Below are 27,336 nucleotides of genomic sequence, written 5' to 3'. Positions count from 1 at the left end.
ATGAAAATTTTTATAAGAAACAATATTGGCAAGAGTGTAGAACAACAGGAATGCACTTGGTAGACCAGTCACTTTGTAGGATAATAAGCAATATCCATCAAATTTTTAAATTCATTTATCTTTGTTTTTTTTTTTTAATTGTTATTTATTTATTTTTCCCCCAAAGCCCCAGTAGATAGTTGTATGTCATAGCTGCACATCCTTCTAGGAGCTGTATGTGGGACGCGGCCCCAGCACGGCTGGAGAAGCAGTGCGTCGGTGCGCACCCGGGATCCGAACCCAGGCTGCCAGCCGCGGAGCAAGCGCACTTTACCGCTAAGCCACAGGGCCGGCCCAAATGCATTTATCTTTGACCCAGAAATTCCACTCGTAGTAATAATCCTACATATAGATATATTTGCATAAGTCTACATAGGTATGCTTACTATAGCATTACCTATAAAAAACTTTATAAGTGTGAACTCTGCAATCAGACCGTCTAGGTTTAAATCCTGGCTTAGATACTTACAAGCCGTGTGACCTTGGGTAAGTCACTTAAACTGTCTGTGCCTCAGTTTCCAGTTATCTGTAAGATGAAGATAATAATATAACTTACCCCATAGAGTTGTTACGACAATTAAATGAGTTAATATATGTAAAGCTCTTAGATCTGTGCCTCACATATAAAGAGCTACATCAGTATTAGCTACTAACTTTACTATTAACAATCTGAATGTCAATCAGTAGAAGACTGGTTAAATAACTTATGCCATATCCAAAAATGTTTACGCTAAACATCTTCCTTGCTATATAGAAAAGATATAGTTAAGTTCACAAAGCCATAAACAGTCATTAACGATTTTAGAATATTTTTAAGCAAAAAAGTCAAACATTATATAAATATTTGTTTCAAATATACCTTAACTTAGAAATGAAGTGCAAATTTATCTTTCCCCACTTTGTAGTATACTAACCAACAAAATACATTATCAGTATGCAAAAGTAATGTGAAACTGTGTGCGTGGATAGATATTCAACAGATTAGGTGGACTGGCAGTTCAACGTGGCATTAGAATACAAAGAAAAACATTTAAGAGTTTAACTTTATCCGTTTCCCACATTTTGTATCCTTATATCTACCTTTCTGGAAAGAGAACAAGTCACCTCTTGCGGTCCTCAGTTAGTACTCCAATTCCCAATCATTTACTGAAGAACAATACTGCTGCATTTAGGAATACTACACCACATAACTTTAAAATATCTAATATAAAACCAAAGAAACTCATACTATTATTGGAAAAAGACTAATATTCATGAAATAAAGTAATAGAAAGTACCCATATAATTCTAAGCTGTATTCATGTATCCAACAAGCACCTTCTTAATGTGTGCCATTTGTCAGACACTGTGGCCATAGCTGTGTAGGGGAGAAATCTCTGACCTCAGGGAGCTTACATTCTCACTGAGGAGAGACAAAATAAACAAATGGACAACTAAATATCTGATACGATTTCCCGCAGCTAGAAGCGCCACGACGTGGTAAATGACACAACGCAGTGCTTTCAGACTTCAGAACAGCGAAGACGAGAGAAATCTGCCTGGAAGAAAAGGGCCTCGTACGGTGCTTGGTGCACAGTACTAGCTCCCTTATCGTCCTTATCCTCATTACTATCGCCATGGGCTCTATCGGATGAGAAGCCGTAAGGGTGAAGGCTAGATTTGCTGCGGAAATGCTTTCAAGGCATAAAAACATAAGCCTGGGAGGCAAGGATGAGCACGGCAAATGTGTGAGACACGAGAGAAAGTGGTCTGATTCCAGCAGAAGGCAGAGAAGAAATGCGACTTGCCAGGTAGGATGGGTCACATAACGGGAGCCTTTAACGAGTGCTTACTACGGGCAGTTCCTTCCCTACATCTGGCGTCCACATCAAACCAAAAGGAAAGCAGGGATTTCTCTGGTTTGCAATACGTAACCAGTAGGCTTTTGAGTGGGATTTTGAAAGCAGTGTTTTAGGGCGGTCATTCTGACAAACTGTATTTAACGGATAAAAAAAGGAAGAAATTAAGATGTTAAATTCTATGTTATGTGTTTTTTACCACAATAATTTTTTTTTTGTTTTTAAGAAGACAGCTGAAGTCCAGAAGGCCACTAAGAGAGAGATGGAAGCTTAGCGCAGGGAGAAGGCAGAAGGGTGAAAGGTCCTGCCGTAGGCCACCTAGGTTACTCGGCGTGGCTGGTTCTCTCGCCCGAAAACAGGACCAAGCACTCGCCACCTTCTTCAGAGAGAGTGGGAGAGACCGAAGAAGCGCAGGGGAGAAGACATGTTTGGAGCCCTTGAGGGGAGGCCCGCCCGTCAACCAGTGCCATCGATTCCCCAGCCCTCCCTCTTTCTCTCCTAACCCGCGGGGGTCTAGAGCCGACGAGCACGACTCAAGGCCTGGCTGCATGTCGGGTATCCAGGTCCCCGGAGGTAAGGCCCCACCTTTGGGGCTGCAGCTCCATACCGTAGGAGCTGCCAGCCCGGCGGCAAGTTCCAACCGTCACGGTGCCCGCCCCGGCCCCCCTCTTACCACCACAGAGGTGCGGACTTCAGCTCGCCTCAGCCTGGCGAAAACAAGGCTTCCCCGCCCAGGACCCGTGCGCGCGCTGCTTGCTGATTGGATCTGCTCCGACCCGCCCCAGCCAATCCCGAAACTCGCTCGGCCGCTGACGACGGGGCTGCGCCGCTGCTTTGGGATTGGTAGCCGAGCTGTGGGTGTCGCGCCTTCTCTGACGTTCGTACAATATGGCGGCGGAAGGTGGTAGCGATTCGCAGCAGAGGAGGAGAAGGCGCCGGGACACCGAGGAACCGGAAAAAACGGAACGCAGCGAAACAGAGCTGGCATTGTCAGTGGCCGTGGCCCAAGAGAACGAAGAGGAGAATGAAGAGCGCTGGGTTGGGCCTTTACCTGTAGAGGCAACATTGGCCAAGAAGAGGAAAGGTAGCTACAGAGACAGGCACAGGGCGAGTTGGAATGCTGCGTCCTCCAGACCCGAAAACGGATGGCGTTTGATTGTGGGTTTTGTGCTCTCAGAACAGAGGGTCATCTTCTCACTTCTGGCCGCTCTGTACTTGCACGTCCTCCAAAGATAGTGATTTGGGTTGAGTACAGCGTTTTTTGGATGATATCTAACACTATTAATCACTGATTTGTAATGATAGATGCTAAGGCTAACTTATATCAATACTTATTATGTGCTTGGCGCCTCTCATTTAGTCATACGAGTTTGGAATTTCTAACTTTAGCAGAGTGGACAAGTACTGGGTATTTTTAAAGTTGTTCATTCAGGAGTGGTATTAGTCTGTTGGGACGCGGGGGGATGGCGGTACCTATTGAAAATCGGGGGAGGAGGGAGGCGGTACGTATTTAGAAAACGTGTAAGACCATTAAAATGTGATCTTTCTGAAAGCTCAAATCTTAATTTATCACTCTCCCTACTTGACTCTTCAGTGGTTTCTCATTATTTTCAAAACAAGTCCAAACTCTCTAACATGGCATACACGGACCTTCATGTTATGGTCTCTCCTTACCTCCCCAGCACATTTCCGTTACTTCACTTTCCTAACCCCTGTCTTCCTCTTGACTGTGCTCCAGCCGTACTAAAGCACTTGAGAATGGGTCATGCTCTTTTTCTCCTCTGGATGCCTGCCGGGGGTATCATGGTGCTTCTACCTGGAATAATTACCCTCACTCCTTTCACTTGGGTAACTTTTGTTCAGCCTTTACCACTCAGCTCAGCTATCACTTCCTCTGGGAAGCCTGTGACTTCTCCAGTCTGGGCTTGGTTTTAAAGCACTTTGATCAGAACTCTGAGGTCACATTTATCGCACAGAATTTACAGATAATCTTCACGTTTTATGTATCCAAATTTTGAAGAAGCTACTTCTTTGAACATTTCACATTGACACCCTTAAAGTGTGTTACCTTTTTTACTGCCAGGTCTTCCTGTTAAATGCTTCCATAGCGACTTTTTCCTTATTTCACTTGCTACAATTTTGTAATTGTATATTTATTCATGTGATTGTCTGGTTAATGTTTCTCTCCACTGCTTAGACTAAGCATATAAGAGCAAGGACCATGCCTGTTTGGCTCCAGTGCTTGGTACAGTGCTTTGCATATAGCAGATGCTCAATAAGTACTTATTGAATGAATGAATATTACAATATTTATGCTCTATTTTATTGCATTAGAATATTTTTGCTTGTCCTTTTTGATAGAAATGAATGAGGGGAATGGGAAAATCCAAAAATATCACAGTGCTGATACTAGTGTTAGGAGATAAAGATCTTATAAACTTAATACAATTGAGACAGAGATGGAAATTGTTAGGTATGAAAATCTTTACCCTTAATTAGATGCTTATTGTATTTAAGCCAGTCAATAGTGTATTCAGTTTGAAGAAAAATTGAAATTAAAAAACTTGTATGAAATGTTAGAAAAATATCATTGAATATTTTATCTAAAAGGACAGGGGTTTAATAATATATATAGCTTTATAGAAACGAAACTATCCCCTTTAACATGTTCTTTGGACATTGGACTTCTGTATACATTTTCAGAAAAACATTATAAATGATTATGGCACTACCTTTAATTGAACTGATGGTTTCTCAAGGACAGGAACTACGTGTTACTTGTCTTTATGTCCTTGTGCCTTCGAACCTATTTTGTTTTTAGTAAATATCTGTTCAACAAGTGAACTAACAGCAAAAGGAATATATATCAGATGGGTTTAAATTTAGCTGCATATTACAGAAAAACCTGAAGTGACAATAACATTAAAAAGATAGAGATATACTTCTCTCATGTGTAAAAGAAATCCCAAAGTAGACAGTCTGGGGTTGGTATGGAGGTTCCAAAGGGACCTAGGCTTTTTCCAGCTTTCTCCCCAAACATTACTAGGGTATAGCCCTCATTTTTGTCCTGAGTGGTTATTAGAATTACAGTGCTCATCCCAGTTCCAAGCTGTAGAACTAAGGAAGGGAAAAAGGGCACAACTTTTCAAGGAGACTTCTTGACGGTCACGCAAGGCTTCCACTTTTATCCCATTGGCAAATGAGATAACTCCTAACTGCAGGAGGAGGTGAGAATGGTCATCTTATCTCTGAACATTAATATGTCCATATAAAAATGAAAGGAAAAGTAGTTCATCAGATACAACTTTGAGTCTGCTATACAATAGTTACGAAAAACAAACATCTCTCCATGTTTAATTTAGCAACTGTTTATACACATTTGGCCATCATTGGATTATTAGGTGCATGTATATCATTTTTTACTAGTAAAAGTGTTCATAGCTCATATAATGAAATCAGTATTTCCTTAGATTACCACTCTTACAGATGTTTTGCTGCTGGAAAAAGTTTGAGAAGCACTCAACTGAATATTCTGTAGGATTCTCTCAGCTCTAAAGATCTAGGCATTTTATTAACATTTACCTGTTTCAAACCCAGTATCAGTGACTTCAAAGAGGATCAGTGCCTTAAAGCTAAACTGAGATATCTTATAGGTGGCCGCTTGCCTCTTATTACAGATGGTCCCCGACTTAACAATAGTTCGACTTATGATTTTTTGACTTTACCATGGTGCGAAAGCAATACGTGTTCACTAGAAACCGTACTTCGAATTTTGAATTTGATCTTTTCCCTGGCTAGCAATATACTGTATGATTCTCATGATGCTGGGCAGCAGCAGTGAGCTACAGCTCCCAGTCAACCACACGATCGTGAGACTAAACAACCAATATACTTAAAACCATTCTGTATCCATACACCATTCTGTTTTTCATTTTCAGTACAGTATTCAATAAATTACATGAGATATTCAACACTTTATTATAAAATATGCTTTGTGTTAGATGATTTTGCCCAACTGTGGGCTAATGTAAGTGTGCTGAGCATGTTTAAGGTAGGCTAGGCTAAGCCATGATGTTCGGTAGGTTAGGTGTATTAAATGCATTTTCAACTTACAATATTTTCAACTCACAGTGGGTTTTTTGGGACATAACCCCATCATAGATCGAGGAAGATCTGTACTTATTTAAATTAGCACTAATAATTGCATCTACATGGTTAGAAAGACAGTTCTGATAGTTTCATGAAACTTGTTAAGGTTTTTGGTTTTGTTTTTTAATGGAACCTACATATTAAGCCAGAACCACTCAGTTCTTAAGTTCTGGGGACAGTTAAGCATCTGTGTAACATTTGAGAACCCATCATACATGACTAAATAATGGTGATATTCAGTACTGTGAAATAATAAAAGTTAGAATTAACATAACACACTGGATTTTTTTTCATTACATGTGAATTGAGAGAAAGAAAGAAAGAAAATCTAAAAGAAAGAAAATCTAGAAGAAAATACAAAATAGTATTTAGTTCCAGTTGTTAAAAATAAATATTTTTCATTTTTTTTTCCAGTTCTAGAGTTTGAAAGAGTTTATCTTGATAATCTCCCCAGTGCATCCATGTATGAGCGTAGTTACATGCATAGAGATGTTATCACCCATGTGGTGTGCACCAAGTAAGTCTCTCGCTTTTTTTTATTTTTTTCTGAGAAGTTTTTTTTTTCCCAAGAAAATGCTTCAATTTTGAGATGGACTTGTAGAAGTAACTTTAGGATATTATGGATTTCTATTTAATTTCATAGGTTCTGTAATAGTTTAAGTTAAATAAAGGCCTACATGTTCTTTCCTATATCATGCAAGGAATGTATTCTCTAAGACCGAACTCCCTAGTTTATGTATATGTCTTTTGGAGATAAATGCCAGAAAGGGATGAACCAGGTAGTGTCTGAGCTTCCCCGAAAAAGAGTGTACTAGTGGAGATGGGAGTAATTGGTAGCTGGCCTCTTCAGTACTAATGGGGAAAATGATGAGAACTAAGACATCCTAGAAATGTCACAGGACCTTCAGAATAGATGAATGGGGATTTGGAGAAGGATAATAATAGTAGTAATATTCTAATGTTTGTTGAGCTCAGATTCTGTCCTGGTACTGTGCTAAGATCTTTTATAAATTATCTCATTTATCTTAAGAAAGATCTTAAGAGGTAGTATATAATCTGCATTTTATAGATAAGGGAACAGGTTTAAAGAGGTTAAAAGGCAGATGAGAGCTAGAGAAAAAAGACAAGGGCTAAATCCCAGAGGGTTTTCTATTTCTTATATGGATTTTGAACCTGTAATCAGGGGAGTAACAGATTTATTTTTTTTTAAAGACTACTCTGGCTTTGGTGAAATGAATGGATTCAAACAGGGAAAGATTGGATGCAGAGGGAGCAATTAGGAGGCTAGGATAGAAATCTAGAAGAGATACGATGGTGGCTTAGATTCATATTGGCAGTGGGTATGGAAGAAGTAGATGAATTACTTAGCTCTTTGGGTCAGTCTATTTTTGATCTCTTGGAGACAGTTTAAGATACAAAATTTAATTAAATAAAATATCTTTGTATTTCCTTTATAGGATAATTCTGACCAAAAGTCAGACAATTCTGACTTTATTTGGTCCAAAGTTGTCAGGATATAAAGCAGCATATAGGACTAGCATTGCTATCACTCTCTCCAGTTTTTTTTTTTTAACCCAAGGCAGCAGCGTGTAATAGATTATAGGTTTTGAAGTTAGGCAGATCTGATATCAAATGCTGCTCTCCAGCTATGGACCTGGGACAAATACATTTAACATTTTAAAACTGTTTCCTGATTTGTAAAATCATGATAAAAAATACCCACCCTAATAGAGTTGCTGTAAAGATTAACTAAGGTAATGTGTGTAAAGTACCTGACATGTACTAGATTTCAATAAATGGTTTTTATTTTATATACCTTACAGGGGAGACTATTCAGTACAAAATCTTTATGATATTTAAACAACCAAAATATCTTGGATAGGATACAAAACAAACTTGCGTTGAATTTTGCTGTATATGAAGGTAGTGTGTTGGGATTTAATTATTTATCAGCTTCTGAAAAGTAGTACATTTTCCCCATGAAAAGACTGCCTATAAAGTAATTTTAACATTAAAGGACTTTAAGGTCTAGTGATTCCTGGTGAGTTTTTTTTTTTTTTTTTAATGTCAAGTCCTAGCTCAATTCTGATCCTAGCTCTTGGGATTAAAATTAGTGCAGCAGCAAGTGTTATATCCAAAAAAGAGCTTCAAATTTTGCGGTGTTCTGTCTACCCTAATATAGTGATCTGCATAAAGGAAGATTAAAAAAAAAACTGTTATGAAAGAGTCAAAGATTCTCAGTGATTGATTGCTTTGAGGGTACTGAGTGATTCACAGATCTGTTTTAGAAATTAACTTTTACAATTTTATATGTGCAGGACAGACTTTATTATTACTGCCAGTCATGATGGACATGTTAAGTTCTGGAAAAAAATTGAAGAGGGAATTGAATTTGTTAAACATTTTCGTAGTCACCTAGGTAAGAATTTCAAGTTTTTTTTTGTTGTGGCTCTCTTTTAAACTGTTAAAGGTTATTTTAAAATGTTTTTTTTCTTTGAATGGTGCACATTTATTTCATTGGTATTTACTAGAATGTTTTAATTTGATTTATTTAAATAGGAGTTATTGAGAGTATTGCAGTTAGCTCTGAGGGAGCATTGTTCTGTTCTGTGGGTGATGATAAAGCAATGAAGGTGTTTGATGTAGTGAACTTTGACATGATCAATATGCTGAAGCTTGGGTGAGTCTTTTTTTAAAGTATATATTTTTTAACTTAGTGAAATAATTTTTAAACTAAACTTCACCATTTCATAGGTATTTCTAAACAGAATATATTACCATTCCATTAAAAAATGTGCTTTTGGATTTTGCTTGGGAAAATTAGATATGATGAATCCTTGTTATGATGCTGTTTGGAGGCTTCTGCTGTGGTTTTTGTCATTAATCACAGCAGAAATTTCCAAACTGCATCATAACAAGGATTCATTGTATCCATTTAACGCTACTTAATAAATTAATGCAGATCTATCATGTCTAATTTACTGCTACTTAGAATTAACTTCCTTGCTGTGCTTATTTCAGTAATATGGTATTGTGTTCTTATAAGGTGTATGCACACTTTTGAAATTGATGTTATGTGTTGTTGATTTAAAGTGTGAAGTGTATTGATATCCAAACTATGTGGTTAGACTGTACAGTAATGAGACTAATATTTTGTTTTAAGCATGTCTTTTTTAACATAATATACTGAATTTATGTAGTGAATATCAGCTTGAAATTCGTAGTATTGTCAGAAACAGTTTTGGGACTTGGCTTAGTCTGCTCAGATTGCCATAACAAAAGACCATAGACTGGGTGGCTTAAACAACAGAAATTTATTTTCTCACAGTTCTGGAGGCTAGAAGTCCAAGATCAAGGTTCCAGTAGGGTTTGGTTTGTGGTGAGGACTGTCTTCCACAGGTTTCGCTCTGTGTCCTCCTCATTTGGGACAGGGAATGGAGAGGAAAATGATCTCTCTCTCTTCCTCTTAGAAGGCCACAGGCCTATAGGATTAGGGCCTCACCCTTATGAACTCATTTAACCTTAATTACCTCCTGAAGGCCCTACGTCCAGATATAATCGCATTGGGGGTTAGGGCTTCAACATATGAGTTGGGGGGTCGCCCGTGGGGGAAGGACACAATTCAGTTCATAGCAGGACTTCTTTTGGAATTTCCTTCAAAATCAATTTATGAGTCACTGAAGGAAGTCAATCTCATTATTTAGAACTTACTTTTTGACTCCAAATAGAAATACCTATTGATCATCTTTCTTATTCCCCAGCTTTGTTTCCCCCAACTTTAGCTATTTTTAAAAATCAAATCTGTTTGTAAATGTTGAACATTTACCACCTTTGAGGATATTGAAAGAGTATTTTTTTTGGCTTTGGCAGAATTCTAAAAGAAGAGTCCCCAAAAGGTTTTGAGCATCAGCACCATCATTAGAATAACTATGCAATTTCTCAGACTGACTACTTTGAAGGAGACAACACTCATTTGAGTGTATAAATTTCGTGTATTAATTAAATCTGTCCCAGTTCTTTTACACTTTGTTCATCAGGTGGCATGTTCAAAGCTTATAATTTTAAGATCAAGTTACTAATAATGAGAATGTGATATAAGAATGTTTTTCTTTTGAGCATGTTTTTCTTTTGACCATAGTCATAACTAAAATATTTTGATCTTAAATATTTCAAGAATGACTTACAAAGTATACTGTAACATGCTAACCTATTTAAAAGTAAGTTATAAAGAGACTGAGACATAGGGGGCCGGCCCCATGGTGTAACGGTTAAGTGCGCACGCTCTGCTGCTGGTGGCCCAGGTTCGGATCCCCTGGCGCGCACCAATGCACCTCTTGTCAGGCTATGCTGTGGCGGCGTCCCATATAAAGTGGAGGAAGATAGGCACAGATGTTAGCCCAGGGCCAGTCTTCCTCAGCAAAAAGAGGAGGATTGGCGTGGATGTTAGCTCAGGGCTGATCTTCCTCACAAAAAACAAAAAAATAAAAAAATAAAGAGACTGAGGCATAGACAGAGATCCAAAAAGCAATACCCCAGAATATTTTAAGGCCCAGGTCTGATTAGCTTTCCTTAACTACCCAAGAGAAGTAAATGGTCTGCTATATGCAGTTCTCTTCTTGTGATTTGATAGATCCTCAGAAGTTATTATCATTGCATTGATAAGGTCAGAAAGAGAAAAATTAGTAACCATTCTTAGTTGTTCCTCCCCATTCTGTATCTGTATCTGCTACTTTTGAGCAGGGAATCCAGAACTAGCTAAATCACTGGCCAGGACATTTTTTGGTGGTGAGGGTGGTGATGGATGCTTACTTGTTGTCTTGACCTTTTTTCTCTCAATTCTTTACTATTTTAGCTATTTTCCCGGACAGTGTGAGTGGATCTATTGCCCAGGGGACGCCATATCTTCAGTTGCTGCTTCTGAGAAGAGTACAGGAAAAATTTTCATTTATGATGGTCGAGGAGATAACCAGCCACTTCATATTTTTGACAAACTCCATACATCACCTCTTACTCAGATACGACTAAACCCAGTTTACAAAGCAGTAGTGTCTTCTGACAAATCTGGAATGATTGAATACTGGACTGGGCCTCCTCATGAATATAAATTCCCCAAAAATGTGAACTGGGAGTATAAAACTGACACAGATTTATATGAATTTGCCAAGTGCAAGGCTTATCCAACCAGCATATGTTTTTCACCTGATGGAAAGAAAATAGCTACTATTGGTTCTGATAGAAAAGTTAGAATTTTCAGGTTTTTAACTGGAAAACTCATGAGAGTCTTTGATGAATCACTAAGTGTAAGTGCAATTTAGATTTAATCAGATTTTACTTTTCTGAAAATGTCTTTGGTTTATGCTATTTCTTAAAAGATTTTTTTTCTGGATATAGACATTTAGATTGGTGGTTATTTTAGCACGTTAAAGATAATAATGTACTATATTGCATTGTTGCTCCTCAAAACTCTCTTCTCTAGGTTTATCGTGTGATAGCTTCTGAGACAGTTATCCTTCAGCTTATGTGGCTGTTTTTTCAGTTTTGTTTTGTTAGCAAGGTCCTCCTCTTAAGATCCTCAGAATTCCTTCTAAGCCCCCTTCTCTTCTCACTCTCTGTTCACTCTTGTGTGAATATGACTACTCCCAAATTTATTTCTCCAGCTTTTTATTCTGAAAAGACCTGGTCTTATCCTTTTTTTGTTGTGTCTTCATGAATGGCATCACTATCCATCTACTGGCACAAGCCAGAAACCTGAGTCATCCTTAACTCTTTTCCTTTACCCCTCTATTTAATTCATCATGAGTCCTGTCAATTTGACTTTCTAAATATACTTTAAATCCATCCATTTCCTTTTAGCACAGCTCTCAGTACTCTATGTTCATCATTTTTTGTCTGGCCTAATATCTGGCCTATATCTCTTCTGGCTTCCTCCTAATCTGTTATCCACGATATACACAGAGCAATCTTTTAAAAATACGTATCTGATCATGTCATCCTTTGAACCTTTCAAGGACTTCCTGTTGTTCTTCGGATCGAGACCAAAATCGTGGCCTCCCATGTTGTGGCCCCTGCCTACTACTACAGCCTACCGTAAATCACCTTTCTCCCTGCCTCTTACTGTAGCCACTTAGGCCTTCTTTAAATTTCTTGAATGTGCCTCTCACCACAAGGCCTTTGTGTACGCTTTTCCTTCTGCCTGGAGTGACCCCTCCCCCATTCCTCCCATTACCTTTTGAATTCATCCTTAAAATCTCAAAGGGTTGCTACCTGTGGGAATGTTTTATTGTTCATCCAATCTAGGACAACTTTTTTTTTATGTGACTGTATATCACTCTGTTTATTTTCTTTTAGAGCATTTGGTATGGTCTTATTATTTGATTAATGTGTGTCAACCCCTCAGTAGACTAAACTCTATGAGATCTATGGTCTTGTATCTGTTTTGGCTCATGATTGTATCTCCAGCACTAAGAACAGTACCTGACCCATAATTACTGCTAACAAGAATTTTTTAGAGCATGTAGTTGTAGAATAAGCGTTTTTATCCATGCACAGTTAACTAGTTTTTGTGGAAAATTGGGTCTCATCACCTGTTTCCATCAGGTCGTTCTCTAACTGCTAATGGTATGCTGAATCCTCTGAGAGTCTGTGGTTGAACCTTTGTAGCAATAATATATATTGTATGACAGTGTCAATTCTACAGGCTTGGTAGTGACCAATTTTCATTACATTCTCTGCGTTAAGCTCTTTAAAAATTCTATCACTCTTATTAGTGACATTCTTGTTTGGTGGCAAGTGGTAATAAGTTTGGTGAATTATCTGCCTAAAGTAATATGAATCCAGACAAGTATGAAGATCTGCTAGTCAAATCATCCTCATGACTCATTTTTTTGTTGGAAGAAGATAGCTTTCCTCTATGCTTTTAAGAAAAAGAGAAACCTTTCTTTGAGATATTTTCTTCTTTAATGGTGGCTAGTAACTAGATATTAGTTTCAACTTAAATATAATTAAAAACTCTTTACCAACTTGCAGCTCTTCCAAGATTCCTTAGGAAAAGAAATATTCAAAACCTGGTATATGGATGTAAATCTCTTAACACACATACTCTGAGCTATTCAATCCACTCTATTTCTTCATTTTGTCTTCAACATTTGTTGAATTGAAAGGGCTGAAGTGATAAGAGGTCAGTAGTAAAGCTTATGACAGAAGTTGAGATCCAGAATGAGAGATTTTGCAAAAATAAAAGCCAAATGCCAATTACATTAGTTACAATGCTGGTAACTGGTACATGACTGGACTCTCACAGTTCCATACTAAGAGGAAGAGCTTCTAACCAGTTAGAGTCCTAGTTTAACAGACAAGAAATTTAATTGGATGGTGTGAAGTTATATCTTTTAGTATTTATTAACCAGGATCACTGCATATGGCCATACAGTTATGTATCACAGAGGCCCTGCTGTTAAGACTAGAATACTGTAAAAAGATTCCAGTGTGCTTATCAAGTAGGATTAATGTTTATGAAATACTTATATATGGTCAGATGGCCATCTACAAACTTTTAAGTCTTAAAGCTGAATCCTCTCTCTAGCAAAGATAATCAAGGGTCCTTCACTGCAAAAATGATCTAGGCTATTTCTGGCACATGAATAAGCAATAATATATCAGTCTCAGAGACTGGAGACAAGAAAACCTAATGACCAGGCTTTTTAGCTGTTCTAGAAGACCTTAGCCTCATGTTGTTCCCTGACACACAAACCTTTTGAGTTTTGGAGTTACAGATATTGTCGTCCTTTCCATATCTAGAAAAATGAGTTTTCCGGTTAACACAAGCATGAAAAAAGAAAGAAGTAGATGGGACATAAGTCTGGCTTATTTTCATCTGCAATGGAAAGCTACTTTTGAATTCTGCTCTTTGATGCCCTAAATGTCTGGAAAACAATGTAAAGATCATATCTTTCGGGAGGATTCTGTCTTGAAAATTGTGTCTAAAGAAAAACCAAATTTCTAAACTAAAGGGTACTCAAAAATACTCATCTATCCTAAATCATATTTGCCTAATGATAATCTAACTGTAGTTGTGCTCCATGTTAAAATAACTTGAAACTTTTTCTGAAATATCATGAAATTCTTATAAATTAGTGAAATAATGAGTTCATTCATTCAGCAAAAATTGAGTGCTTGTTATATGTCAGGCCCGTGATCCTTGTACAAGGACCTTAAAGTCTATAGCTGCATTGCCCGATATAGTAGTCACTAGCCACATGTGGTTATTGAGCAGTTGATATGTGGCTAGTCCAAATTGAGATGGGCTAAAAGTATAAAATACAGGATTTCAGAGACTTAATATAAGAAAAAAAATGTAATTTATCTCAATTTTTTTATATTGCTTAATATTTAAATGATAATATTTTGGATATATTAGGTTGAATAAAACATTATTAAAATTAATTTAACCTGTTTCTTTTTCTTTGTTTAATGTAGCTACTAGAAAATTTTAAATTACATATGTGGTTTGCATTATGTTTCTACTGGAGGGTTCTAGTCTGTGGCTTATAAAAGGCAGCATACATTGTTGTTTCTGTAGAGAAAGCAATATTTATATTAACTAACTGGTTTTGTTTTATTTTTTTTAATTAGAGGAACCAGTTAGTATAAAGACTGTTTTTTGTGATTGAACTTAATGTCTTTTATTTCCTGCTTATAGTGTTTAGGATCCTCTTTAAGAAGGTACATAAGTATACAAACTGTCAGTGGCTCTTAATGTATACTCTACTTCTGTTTAAATTCTCATTTTCTTTATTATGTAGCTTTTTTGTTAATAAATAGTTTGTTTCCTAGATGTTTACTGAACTGCAGCAGATGAGGCAACAGCTACCAGACATGGAATTTGGCCGACGAATGGCTGTAGAACGTGAGTTGGAGAAGGTGGATGCAGTAAGATTAATTAATATAGTTTTTGATGAAACTGGACACTTCGTGCTATATGGAACAATGCTGGGCATTAAAGTTATAAATGTAGAAACAAACCGGTAAGCTTTAATATGATGTATGTTTTTAAAAAATGTATTTTGGGACGACCATTTCCTCCTTCAGGGAAACAATGTGAGTTTTGTTTGTTCCAAGACAAGTGGAATGGTCCCAAATGTCTAAACTTAACCAAATGTTTTGACTGGATTTTTCTGTGGTCTTTTGGTTGTTTATAATCTTATGTAAAAAGTTTCCACTCATGTTTGTAAAAAGAAATGGAAAGAAGACGTGCATAGTTTCAAGTTGTTGTTTTCTTTTTTTTAACAAGTTTCAGTCTGCCTTTTGCTTATTGATTTAAATTAGCCTGGTTCACGTTAAATGTTGCCAAATATTTTAACCACAGAATTGAGCATTACATCCTGCTAGACATAAAATCAGAAGTTAAAATGCATGAAACCACAATAAGCCTTTTGTGCAAACAGTCCATTTGGTCTTAGTACAAAATAGCTATAATCAGATACTATCACTGAATGTAAATGAAAAGAACTTAAAATGTATATTAAGGAGAAAAAATCTTGTGCTATATATTCTCACATATAAACAAACTTATATTGTAGTTCTTGGTAATATAAAATCTTTGAAGGCTTGCAGAAGGATTAAATAATTGGGGTAGGTTAAAACTGTATGACTGAATGATTGTATTTTTTTAACCTAAAAATTAGAGCTGCCTGTCAATTTAAAATAACTTTTTGGGAGGCATAGAGAAACACTTTAAAAACTTTTCACTAGTTATTTTGTACAAAGATAAAGGATAGTTGATTCTTAGCTTTAATCTGTAAAGTTGTTATAATTGGAGTTGATTCTGATAATTTTACTGTATAAATTATTATTGTATTTTCCAGGTGTGTGCGGATCTTAGGCAAGCAAGAAAATATTAGAGTGATGCAATTGGCTTTGTTCCAAGGAATAGCCAAAAAACATCGTGCTGCAACTACTATAGAAATGAAAGCTTCCGAAAATCCCGTTCTTCAGAATATGCAAGCTGACCCAACAATAGTCTGTACATCTTTCAAAAAGAATAGATTTTATATGGTATGTGGAAGTACTAGGAGATAGACTTGAATGTTTCTTCCAGTTCTTCCAACTCCAGTTGGAGGTTTTTTGTTTTGTTTTTTTTTTGTGAGAAAGATCAGCCCTGAGCTAACATCCATGCTAATCCTCCTCTTTTTGCTGAGGAAGACCGGCTCTGAGCTAACATCTATTGCCAGTCCTCCTCCTTTTTTCCCCCAAAGCCCCAGTAGATAGTTGTATATCATAGTTGCAGTGGCGTTTTATTTTCTTAGCTTGTGTTTTCAGTTGAAGAGAATGTTGGCAACAATAGCAGACTTGCTAAACAACCAGAATACCATCTTACAACATTAATATTGTAGACTTTTTAACTAGGACTTGATTTTAAGTGTTTCTGTACTGTTTTCCATCTTATTTTGAAAATTTTTCAACCTGGCTTCTACAACTGTTTGTGTTAAGATAATAAGAAGTAAGTGGTTATAGTAATAGTTGCATCCAAAATAATTTTCACAATGGGGTTTTAAAAATTCTTATGTGTTATTATTTTTCAGCTTTTGTTCTTGAACATAATTTATCTCCCCAAACTTGCATGCTTCTTTCTCTAAACACATTTCTTTTTTCACCTTTTGATTCCATTGTGATGGTGCTACCTTGGAATTGTATATTCCTGAGGATTTTTTTTTTTTTCTGGAGAACTAAAAGTACTTTGCATGTTAACTGAGATTGGGCTCAAAATCAAACTACTAAGCTTTCTAGGAGTAGCACCATCCTAATTGTTCAGCCAAGTGCTATTTTTCTTCACTATAAAATCCACAAAGTTTAGTAAAGTGTCTCGCCCATTATGGTATACTCATTCATTCATCTGATATATTGTAAGCAGCTGTGATGCTATTAAGGTTACTAGCGTTTGATAAATGTAGGACATAGCAGTTTCCCTACTGCAGCCAAGCTTTTAACCTAAAATGGGTACATTCTTTTAAGATGAGAATTTCGCTTATAACTTTCAAAGTCATTGCTAAAAATGTATCAATATGTTAAAGGAAAATAATATTTCTTGTTTTTAACTACAATTTGACTGTTTTGAAAGTAAAAATTAATCATAAAAGAGAATTCTTGATATATACTAAAAACACATATACTAATTTTCCATCTACTTTATTAAAAAACTTTAGGTAACGAGTTTTCTTTTTCTTTCCCCAGAGTTTACTTTTATGTTGACTACGCCATACATGTTTCCTGTAAACTGTGAAGAAATAGAAAAACAAAAAATAAGCCACTGACAGTGCATAGTTATATAGCTAACATTTTCATGAATTATTTTTCAGTTTTATTAGATGTACATATTCTTAAGCAAAACTAAAGTATACATATATATAAATTTTTATCCCTTTTTTCAAATCCAATATCATGAGTTAAAGTAAAATTTTACAAAATTTGAACTTTAGTACCATATGTGAGCTAAATCAAGATAATTATTTAAAAATTCATATAAATAAATAGCACAACAGATATACCATTCCTTTGAAAAGTGGAGAGTAAGATGCTAAGGCAATAACATCCTAGCTTGGTTATTTCTTTATTTGAATCTATCCTAGTGGATCAAAGAATGACATTAGGCAAGACAGGGCCTGGGGCCCTAGCTTTACCTTCCTGGAACTCAGTTGGCATCAGGTAGAGCTTTGTTGGGAAAAAAGATTTCTGCTTACTGAGAGTCAAATAAAAGAAACAGGCCTTGAGAAGTCCAGAGTTTTAACAACTGAAAAGTTTTTCTCAATTCTCCCTATACCCTGAGGATCCTGAGATTTCTGCAACTTCACTCAAAATTTGTATTCTTTCTCCCAAACTTTAGGGTTTAGATAGATCAGATGAGGCTCTGCAGGAAAAAAAAAAAGTCAAGATCCATTACTGATTCTTTGAATCCTCATCCTACCGAGCACCAGGTTCTGCTCATAGTAATTATTAATATTTAGATAGTGCCCTCTATATGTTAGGCACTGTTCTCTAAGCACTTTATATCCCTTTGTTTAATCTTCACAACAGGTACCATTTTGAGCTAGTTATTTTTATCTCTGTTTAAGAATGAGGAAATGGAAGAAATGAATTTACTTCCCCAAAATCACATAAGTAGTAAGTGGCAGAGCTGGAATTCAAACTCAAGCAATCTAAATAGTGAAAAGTAAACAACATCTGGCAGGTTAGGACATACTAGAAGGCAGCAGTAGAGAGCTACTTCAAATAAAACTGCATCTTGTTAAATGTGTACCCAAAAAAATTTCCACCCAAAAGGAAATTAAATCCCATTTGAAATCATAGATCTTCATTATATGGATTATTTTCATATTAGATAAGTGTAAAAATAATTTAATTGCCTTATGTATCCTATTATAGGAAGAGATGCCTGAAAAAGGATTTATTCTGATGTGAATTCTTACTTCCTCAAATATTTCATTAGAAATGAAATTTCTAATGTTCTAATTGTTCATAAATTTTAACCAGATGAAAAATTTAATTCATTCACTCACTTTTTATTTTCCTCCTTCAGTTTACCAAACGAGAACCAGAAGATACAAAAAGTGCAGACTCTGACCGAGATGTTTTTAATGAGAAACCTTCTAAAGAAGAAGTCATGGCAGCTACTCAAGCTGAAGGACCTAAACGAGTTTCAGATAGTGCCATTATCCACACAAGCATGGGAGACATTCACATCAAACTTTTTCCTGTTGAGTATGTACTGTTTTTCTTGTCTTAAATAAACACCAGTGTAAATGTGTATATTTGAAGAAACTATGCAACTTAAAATTCTTGTTACTTTGACTTAAGGAATTTTGAAGAATTGAAATGTTTGATAGAGCATCTATCCTGAGCTATCTGATAACTGTTCCATTAGAAAATGGAAAAATTTTATACATATATACACATACTTCACAGGTTTATTATTATGAGAACAAAATATATTGGCTATGAAAGTGCTGAATGTCAACTATAAAGTGATATACAAATGTATATTACTATTACCATTAACTGCACATCCCACCTGTAGGTTTTGTGGCTTGCTTGTTATAACTGGCTTTCCTCTCAAAGCAAGTCCTTAAGGGGAGGATAATTATTTTTCCTTCCTGACATTTGCTAGACATCAACTACCTCTTCTTTAGTCCCGGTAGCTATATGTTTTAAAAATGAATCCCAACAAGAAACGTGAAAGCTTCCATTGAAAAAAGCAGGAAAGTATTCTATAGACAGTTTGAAAACTTGCAAAATGAACATGCAGTACCAAATATAATAGAATATCTCTGGTTATTCTTGATGCAAAAGGTGACATCTTTTACAACACCTTTACTAAAAGTACTTATTTATTTTGGATATGAATGTTTTATCATGCCATACCTTAGTACAGAACAAAGAACTAGGCAGTTCTAAACTCCTGGATCAAATCATTTCAAGTGCTCAGAATGCATGCACCCATTAAGCCTGTTCCCTGATGTACTTGGTGCAAGATTTTCTTGATACTTCCTTCCATTTCCAGCTCTAAGAGCTATTACATGATACTGTACCATATTAAATCATCTCAGGAGATTAGTTAATATTATCTAGAAAACTACTCTGAGTGTGTGACTGTCATTTAAAGTTGATTAAATTGAGGAGATATCATTTCAGTGAATAAGTCCTTGGTCAGGAATGTGTCACTGTACCATAACATTGTTTTTATAAGAAAATTACCTTTCCCAGGAACTTAACCCACTATATGCAGTGAACTATATATATTTTAAGATGCTATGTTTGTTTTTTAAGCTGCTAAATGACCTTCAAATCTAAACATGGTCAAACTCAAATATAATAAGCAATCATGACCTAAAGATACTACATTAAACAGTAAGAATATACTACTGCTTATATGCCCTTTCAACTCTTACTTGTCCTGAAATTAGAAGAGGTTATGAAAAAAGACTATCCTTCTGAAACATTCAGAAGATATTGAAAACACCATTAGGAAGCAGAATTGTAAAGAAACTGTCTTAAGATGCTCTGAATGGATTTCATATTTTTAATGTATATCTTACTAGGTGCCCTAAGACAGTGGAAAACTTCTGTGTTCACAGCAGAAATGGTTATTACAATGGACATACATTTCACCGTATAATTAAGGTAAGTTATGCAAATTTTATATGATTTAAGAAATAGTATGTTATTACATAACAAGAAGTTTAAACCTTAGGAATCTTATTCTGTCACACTTATCAGTTTATTAGAAAGAAATAGGAAAAATGGACTATGGAAGTCAAAAGAAGAATAGATGGTCATGAATATCAGATCGAGAATCAAGGATAGGAATAGTAACACGGTTACCTTTTTAGAAACACTGCAGCAATATTTTGTCAGCACCTAAAGCAAAGGGTCAGGTAATAAGTAAAAGGTCATGCTTAGATAAAACCAATAGCCAAGGTAACCTGTTCCTAGTGGCTAGATATGATATAGATCTAGAACATAAGATTTTAAATAATAGAAGAGCCAAGATGCCACTTAATCTGAGAGAACCACCATTAATAACTTGAAGAGCAGAATGAACTCAAACCAGGATTTTGTTGAGCAGCATTCCATAAAATGGATGGGGCAGTGATGTAGTTCTTGGTTATTGGCAGGTCAGAAATGACAGGAGAAATGGCAGGAGATAAAATCAGATTTCAGGGTTCTGAAGGAATTAGTGAAATGACTCACTTGGAAATCCAGAGAGTTAGGGGACGGGAGAAGAGTGGGGCAGTTATATAAGGCCTAACGTACTACACAGATCCTAAAACTTATTTACACTATTAATTGGTTTTAATTGGATTATTGAAAAAGATAGTACGTGTCTATAAATGAGAAGACCCTTGCATTTTTGTTTCAATCATTAAAATAAGGTAGTAGTTGAGCAATAAAAATACATCATCCAATTAAAGCATAACTAAGGGTTCAATAAAATCACTTACAGAGTGACTGTTAAGAAAGTTAAGATTTTATTGAATACAAAGCACTCTTGACAAACATAAGACTCGAAAGCATACATATTGAAAAGAACAGTGTAATAAGTTTTTTGTATACTTTCTGTTAAGGGCTTCATGATTCAGACAGGAGATCCAACAGGTACTGGTATGGGAGGAGAAAGCATATGGGGAGGAGAATTTGAAGATGAATTTCATTCAACATTACGACATGACAGACCATATACACTCAGCATGGCCAATGCTGGATCGAATACTAATGGATCCCAGTTTTTCATAACAGTAGTACCAACGGTAAGTAGAACAGTATTGTCTATAAGCCAAAGATTCATAGGTTATGAACTAAGAGAGTAAATTCAGTGGAAGAGAGAGCTGCATTATTCTCTAACATTATTTATAAACTGCCAGGATATAAAAATGAAAACAATTTAGAGAAGAAAATGTAAAATTACCTAACAAATCAGATTTCACTTTGTGAAACAATACTTCTGTAATGCAGGACACTTGAGCTTAAGCCAACTTTGCCACTATTAATTGTACTATCCAAAGCAAATTATTTCACCTGTTTCCTCATCTTTATAATGGGGGGATTAGAATATATGAATTCCCAATTTTGAGAGTTTTTTCCCCACATTTTTATATCTCCAAAATCAGAATGCAACCCATAACCAATAGCATTGTAGATCTGATGAAAGATAGTTTAAGAATATCTAACTCTTGTTATACAGTTCCACAAAATTATAAAAATTAAACACTGTATTTTTTGGAAGTAAGCACCAAGCAATGAAGGAAAAATATTTATAACTACTATCTGCCAGGCAGGTAATCTCATGTAATATTCATAGTACTTCTAATATCACTGTACCCAGTTTTAAATAATAGGTGAGGAAACAGACAGTGAGACCTGATTAACTTGGCAAAGGTCAAATACGTAGCAGAGCCAGCTTTTGAGCTCCCATCTCTCTCGTGCCGAAGCACATACTGCTTAAACTTTTCCAGATTGCCTCGTAACTGTGCAGGTAGGATTCCTGCAGAGAACTTTTAAAGGCTTAGCCATAATTCTTTAAGCCATGCAAAGAAACTTACCTTTAGCAAACATCTCTAGCTCCCTTTGGCCTGAAAGATGCAGATATTTAATTAAACATTATACTATGCTCTTATATTTTTTCATATAAATATGGAAAACACTCTTAAAAGCTGCTAAGTGAAATTATTGTGCATCTTTTTAATTGTATTAAAAAAATGAAGCATAAATTTTTTTATTTAAACTAAAAAGGAAACAGTTCACCCATTTCTCCCTCCCCCTACCCCCCTCCCCCAGTCTCTGGCGACATACCAGTCTGTTCTCAGTATCTATGAGCTTGGTTTTATTTATTAGATTCCAAATGTAAGAGCGATTATACAGTATTTGTTTTTCTCTGTCTGACTTATTTCACTTAGCATAATGCCCTTGAGGTCCATCCATGTCGCAAATGGCAAAATTTCATTTTTTATGGCTGAATAACATTCCTTTGTTTATCCGTTTATCCATGGATGGACGCTGAGGTTGTTTCCATGTCTGGGCTGTTGTAAATAATGCTGCAATGCACAAGGGGGTGCATATTATCTTTTCAAGTTAGTGTTTTCATTTTCTTTGGATAAATACCCAGCAGTGGAATTGCTGGATTCTGTGGTAGTTCTCTATTTTTAATTTTTTGAGGAACTTCCATGCTGTTTTCCACAGTGGCTGTACCAATTTACATTCCCATCAACAATGCACAAGGGTTCCGTTTTCTCCACATCCTTGCCAACAATTATTAATTCTAGTCTTTTTGATAATAGCTATACTAACAGGTGTGAGGTGATATCTCATTGTGGTTTTGATTTGCCTTTCCCTAATAATTATTCATGTTGAGCATCTTTTCATGTACCTGTTGGCTATCAGTATGTCTTCTTTGGAAAAATGTCTGTTCAGATCTTCTGCCCATTTTTTAATTGGATTGGGTTTTTTTGCTATTGAGTTGTATGAGTTTTTTATATATTTTGGATATTAGCCCCTTATCAGATATATGATTTGCAAATATTTTTTCCCATTTGGTAGGTTGCCTTTTCATTTTGTTGATGGTTTCAACAAAAGGGCTGTGCAGAAACTTTTTAGTTTGATTAATTAGTTCCACTTGTTTATTTTTGCTTTTGTTGCTTTTGCTTTTGGTGTCAGATTCAAAAAATCATCGCCAAGACCTATGTCAAGGAACTTGTTGCCTGTGTTTTCTCCTAGAAGTTTTATGGTTTCAGGTCTTACGTGCAAATCTTTAATCCGTTTTGAGTTCCTTTTTGTGTATGGTGTACAATAGTGATCCAGTTTCATTCTTTTGCATGTGGCTGTCCAATTTTCCCAACATCATTTATTGAAGAGACTCTCCTTTCCCCATTTTGTGTTCTTGGCTCTTCTGTTGTAAATTAATTGACCACATATGTGTGGGTTTATTTCTGGGCTCTCTATTCTGTTCCACTGATCTTTGTGTCTGTTTTTATGCCACTACCGTACTGTTTTAATTACTATAGCTTTGTAATATAGTTTGAAATCAGGGAGCATGATGCCTCTAGCTTTGTTATTCTCAAGATTGCTTTCGACATAAATTTAAATTCTCTAATTTCCTCACTCAGAGGGTGTCATTTAAAAAATCTGGGTTTACCAAGATTTTCCATTTGTCCTCCAACACAGCCTTGGCTTGATAATAAGCACACAGTATTTGGACGAGTGACTAAAGGAATGGAAGTTGTACAAAGGATCTCCAACGTCAAAGTCAATCCCAAAACAGATAAGCCCTATGAGGATGTCAGCATCATAAATATTACTGTCAAGTAAAATAAGGTTTCATTGTATATGTAAAAAGAAAAAAAACATATTAAACAGAATTATTTTACATTAGGAATCTCTTAAGACTTGGTAAATATACAAATCATGTTTCAAGGATGCAATATTTTTATATTTTTCATTAAAGGCCACTTTTTAAAACTCTGCTTTTGATTTTTTGCAATATTTTTCATCCTAGGAGGTGATAAATTGAAATGGACTAAAGTTGAACAAATAGCACTCCTTATACATAATTTCTCATGAAATTCAAAACCATATTAAAAAATGAGTGGTATGCATTTGTCCCTTAGCTTTTAAAAAACATGCCAGATAATCTGCCCTCGTATGTTTCTTTAGATCCTAGTACCCCTTAAGAAAGGATAGCAAGGGGCCGGCTCCGTGGCTTGGCGGTTAAGTGCGCGTGCTCTGATGCTGGCGGCCCGGGTTCGGATCCCGGGCACGCCCCAAGGCACCACTTCTCCGACCAACCTGAGGCCGAGTCCCACGTACAGCAACTGGAAGGATGTGAACCTATGGCATACAACTATCTACTGGGGCTTTGGGGGGAAAAAAATGAATAAATAAAATCTTTAAAAAAAAAAAAAAAGGATAGCAGGGGGCTGGCCCAGTGGTGCAAGCGGTTAAGTGCCCGCTCTCCGCTGCGGCAGCCCAGGGTTTGCCAGTTCAGATCCCGGGCGCGCACCAACACACTGCTTGTCAAGCCATGCTGTGGCGGCATCCCATATAAAGTGGAGGAAGCTGGACATGGACGTTAGCCCAGAGCCAGTCTTCCTCAGCAAAAAGAGGAGGATTGGCAGATGTTACCTCAGGGCCGATCTTCCTCACACACACAAAAAAAAGAAAGGGTATCAGGATCTGATAGTATGTACCATTTCCTTCCTTTTACAAAGGTTTGTGTTTCATACCACATAGTTTTGTGTTTTGATCATTGTTAAGTAGTGGTAAGTAAAAAAAATAAATAGGAAGTCCCTTTGGTTAAGTGTTTGGTTAATAATTAGGAAATAGTCATTCAAATATAAGAATCAAAACAAATGAATACCTGGAGTCCTTGGTTTTATATACAGGTTCATTTACTGTTTTCACATTCTTTTTCTAATGTAGCTAAACAGATTTTCTGTCCTTATATCTTTCCTTACCTTACTAAATATACGATCAGGAAAGTCTACATTGAGTAAAATTTTTAGTATCTAGTAATGGAGAGATTAGTAGAAATTGGAGTAATAAAACAACATGAGTCCAAAGTCTTATATTTTCTTCATTTCCCTCATAACTTACTTCATAACTATGAAGAATGACTGCTTCTAGTTTCCAGACAGACTCTCCAAGAACTTACAGGAAGAACATGTTCAACAGACCTGTTTAGGGAATTCACCTTCTTATGCTTTAAATCTCAGCTTACAATTTTCCTTCTATTGATCAGGATTATTTCCTTTATTCATTTTGTACCACAAACTCTTGTGTGATGGAAGAATGTGCCAAATTGTACTGTTAAACTTCTTAAAAAGTAGAATATAAGATGCTTTTTCACTGTGACATTTACCTTTTCTTCCTAATTTTAGGTGTTGAGAATTACCTGCCTAGCAATTTATTCATTCCTAAAAGCTTAATCCTGAAGTTTTGGTAATACTGCCACCAAGTGGTGGTGATGCCTCATTCGCTCCCAAAATACAATTATTTTGCTTTGAGTGAAAATCTATTTGATTAATGAATTTTTCCATCCCATGTCACAAATTTAACATAATGAGTAGACCTAAAAACATACATTGCCAGATTTTTTTTTTAAGCATGTTTTAAATTACTAGCAAGATACCATCTGATACTTATTCATTAGTCCTTTTCATTCATTAGTCCTTTTCATTCAGTATTCTTTCAGGGAAAAGTACAGCTGTCTTTCCTGTTACCACTTTGCAAATTGAGAAGTATCTCAACGTTACATAAAAAGTCTTTCTCTTAGCAATATTATTTCGTACATTACAGCTAAGTTTTCCAAGCTGTTTTCTAAGACGGTTATTTAAAATGCTTATTTTCAAATGAAACAAGGTTCAATTTAAAATTTAAAAAGCAGTAGTTTCACTTTGTTCAATGCAGAATTTTACCTCTCCTTTCAAAACACTAGTTATAATATTCATGACTTATTGCAAATACAGAATAAGTTATCTCTAAATATTTAATAAACTACATCTCAAATTTGACATGCAAGTCCTTACCCCATTTTGTTTTATTGTCTCCCTTGACCACAGCACAAATATGACTTTTTTAATTGGTTACTAGCAATACTACTAGATAGATGGTTCAAGAAACAGAATTTTTAGAATAATGATAAGACTTCTTTAAAATTATTTTAACATTTTATTGCTGTCTATAGTGATCGTATATGTAATGCAAATAATGGCTTCTGGTGATTAGAAAGCATTCCGGAATTACAGACCAGGGCTATACACTTGAAAAACTGCTTTACATAAACCATACAATAATATTTAGGTTTATTACAGAAATTCAGAGCTAGGAGGCAAATCCTAATAGATTGTATTTAAAATGTTTCACTCATTCTTAAAATTGACATTTCCCAGAGGGAACTAGCACAATCTTAACATTAAAATAATTAGTGAAGGACTACAACCACAAATAGTAATAAGAGCCTGAGAAAAATATTTCTTAAAAAACAAAAATCACACACAAACACTACTATTATATACATTATAATCAAGTCTAAGCACAATTTTTAAATTGTGTTTAGTAATATGCTAAGAACGTGAATTACAAAGTTTAGCAAAATTGGTGAAATAAACTTGATAATTTACAAGGAAAGTAAGTTTACATGTTAGTGTTAGACTTTTTCTTTTCAATTAGCTAGAAGAGAAAACACTTCAAGGGCTCACAGGCAAATATAACACCTTTTTTATTTTTCACAGTTATTGCAACCAGTCAAATATTAAATAATTTAATTCAGAATTATTACTTATACCCACAAGCTACACTTGTAACAGCATGAACTTTTACTTGAAAAATAAAGGATGAAATATTATATTTACTTATTTACACATTGCCCATAACACTGATGGACTTTTTTTTTAATGCTTTGTTTTGTAAGTTTTGTTGTTTTTAAACAAACAAAAGTACATTTGAAGAGACGGAACCAAAACAGTGCCACCTAAAAGTCACATCTTATCATCAGACATCAGTGTTCTCATAGCAGTTCAAATAATAAAGTTTAAGATGCAACTTCATCCCAAAGTATAAAGAGCATTAAAAAAAAAACCCATAAAATCCAATTTAGCTATATTTAAATATAATAAATCGTACTGCCATAATAAGAAAGTGTCCTTAAAAAATGAAAAACAGTAATGAGCACAAAATTTTTAAACTTTTACAACACTGCATAATAAATGTGATATAAACTTTTTGAATGTTTCTTAGTTTCCTTAGATACATTCTTTCTCTTAAATAA

At 35.6% G+C, this 27,336-nt stretch overlaps 2 protein-coding genes across 11 annotated transcripts in view; one reads left to right on the top strand and one right to left on the bottom strand.

Moving 5' to 3' along the window:
- The window catches only part of CENPK (centromere protein K), a 71,778-nt gene extending 69,159 nt beyond the window's left edge, over nt 1-2,619 (bottom strand). For 6 of the 7 annotated variants that reach the window (XM_058563987.1, XM_058563991.1, XM_058563988.1 and 3 more), the window contains exons 1-2: nt 2,463-2,539; nt 509-565 (exon numbers count right to left, since the gene is read on the bottom strand). The gene's annotated coding sequence lies outside the window, so the exon portion shown is untranslated. The other variant, XM_058563986.1, reaches the window with a different exon arrangement.
- Nucleotides 2,620-2,765: 146 nt separating this feature from the next.
- On the top strand, nt 2,766-24,034 carry PPWD1 (peptidylprolyl isomerase domain and WD repeat containing 1). 4 transcript variants are annotated; one of them, XM_058563974.1, is made up of 11 exons: nt 2,766-2,961; nt 6,441-6,543; nt 8,345-8,445; nt 8,586-8,706; nt 10,879-11,326; nt 14,859-15,049; nt 15,890-16,079; nt 18,598-18,779; nt 20,117-20,198; nt 21,143-21,325; nt 23,736-24,034. In XM_058563974.1, exons 1-11 carry the CDS (start codon nt 2,766-2,768, stop codon nt 23,877-23,879), a joined length of 1,941 nt encoding a protein of 646 aa, XP_058419957.1. In that variant the 3' UTR covers nt 23,880-24,034. The 4 variants fall into 4 exon arrangements, with proteins under 4 accessions (XP_058419957.1, XP_058419959.1, XP_058419958.1 ...); XM_058563975.1 differs by lacking the exon at nt 2,766-2,961 and adding an exon at nt 3,407-5,104; XM_058563976.1 differs by lacking the exon at nt 6,441-6,543 and having other exon boundaries at nt 2,898-2,961.
- The last annotated feature ends 3,302 nt before the right edge of the window (nt 24,035-27,336 follow it).

This window comes from Diceros bicornis, chromosome 20 (assembly GCF_020826845.1).
Source record: "Diceros bicornis minor isolate mBicDic1 chromosome 20, mDicBic1.mat.cur, whole genome shotgun sequence".
In the NCBI taxonomy this organism is placed as follows: domain Eukaryota; kingdom Metazoa; phylum Chordata; class Mammalia; order Perissodactyla; family Rhinocerotidae; genus Diceros; species Diceros bicornis.
The sequence above is the reverse complement of the archived record's forward strand: the minus strand, read 5'-3'. Positions and strand labels throughout refer to the sequence as shown.

Coding starts and splice junctions, on each gene's coding strand:
- PPWD1 (XM_058563974.1), top strand. CDS start 2,766: ATGGCGGCGGAAGGTGGTAGCGATTCGCAGCAGAGGAGGAGAAGGCGC. Junction 8,446..8,585: donor ACATTTTCGTAGTCACCTAG/GTAAGAATTTCA, acceptor TTATTTAAATAG/GAGTTATTGAGAGTATTGCA. Junction 21,326..23,735: donor TCATAACAGTAGTACCAACG/GTAAGTAGAACA, acceptor CCTCCAACACAG/CCTTGGCTTGATAATAAGCA.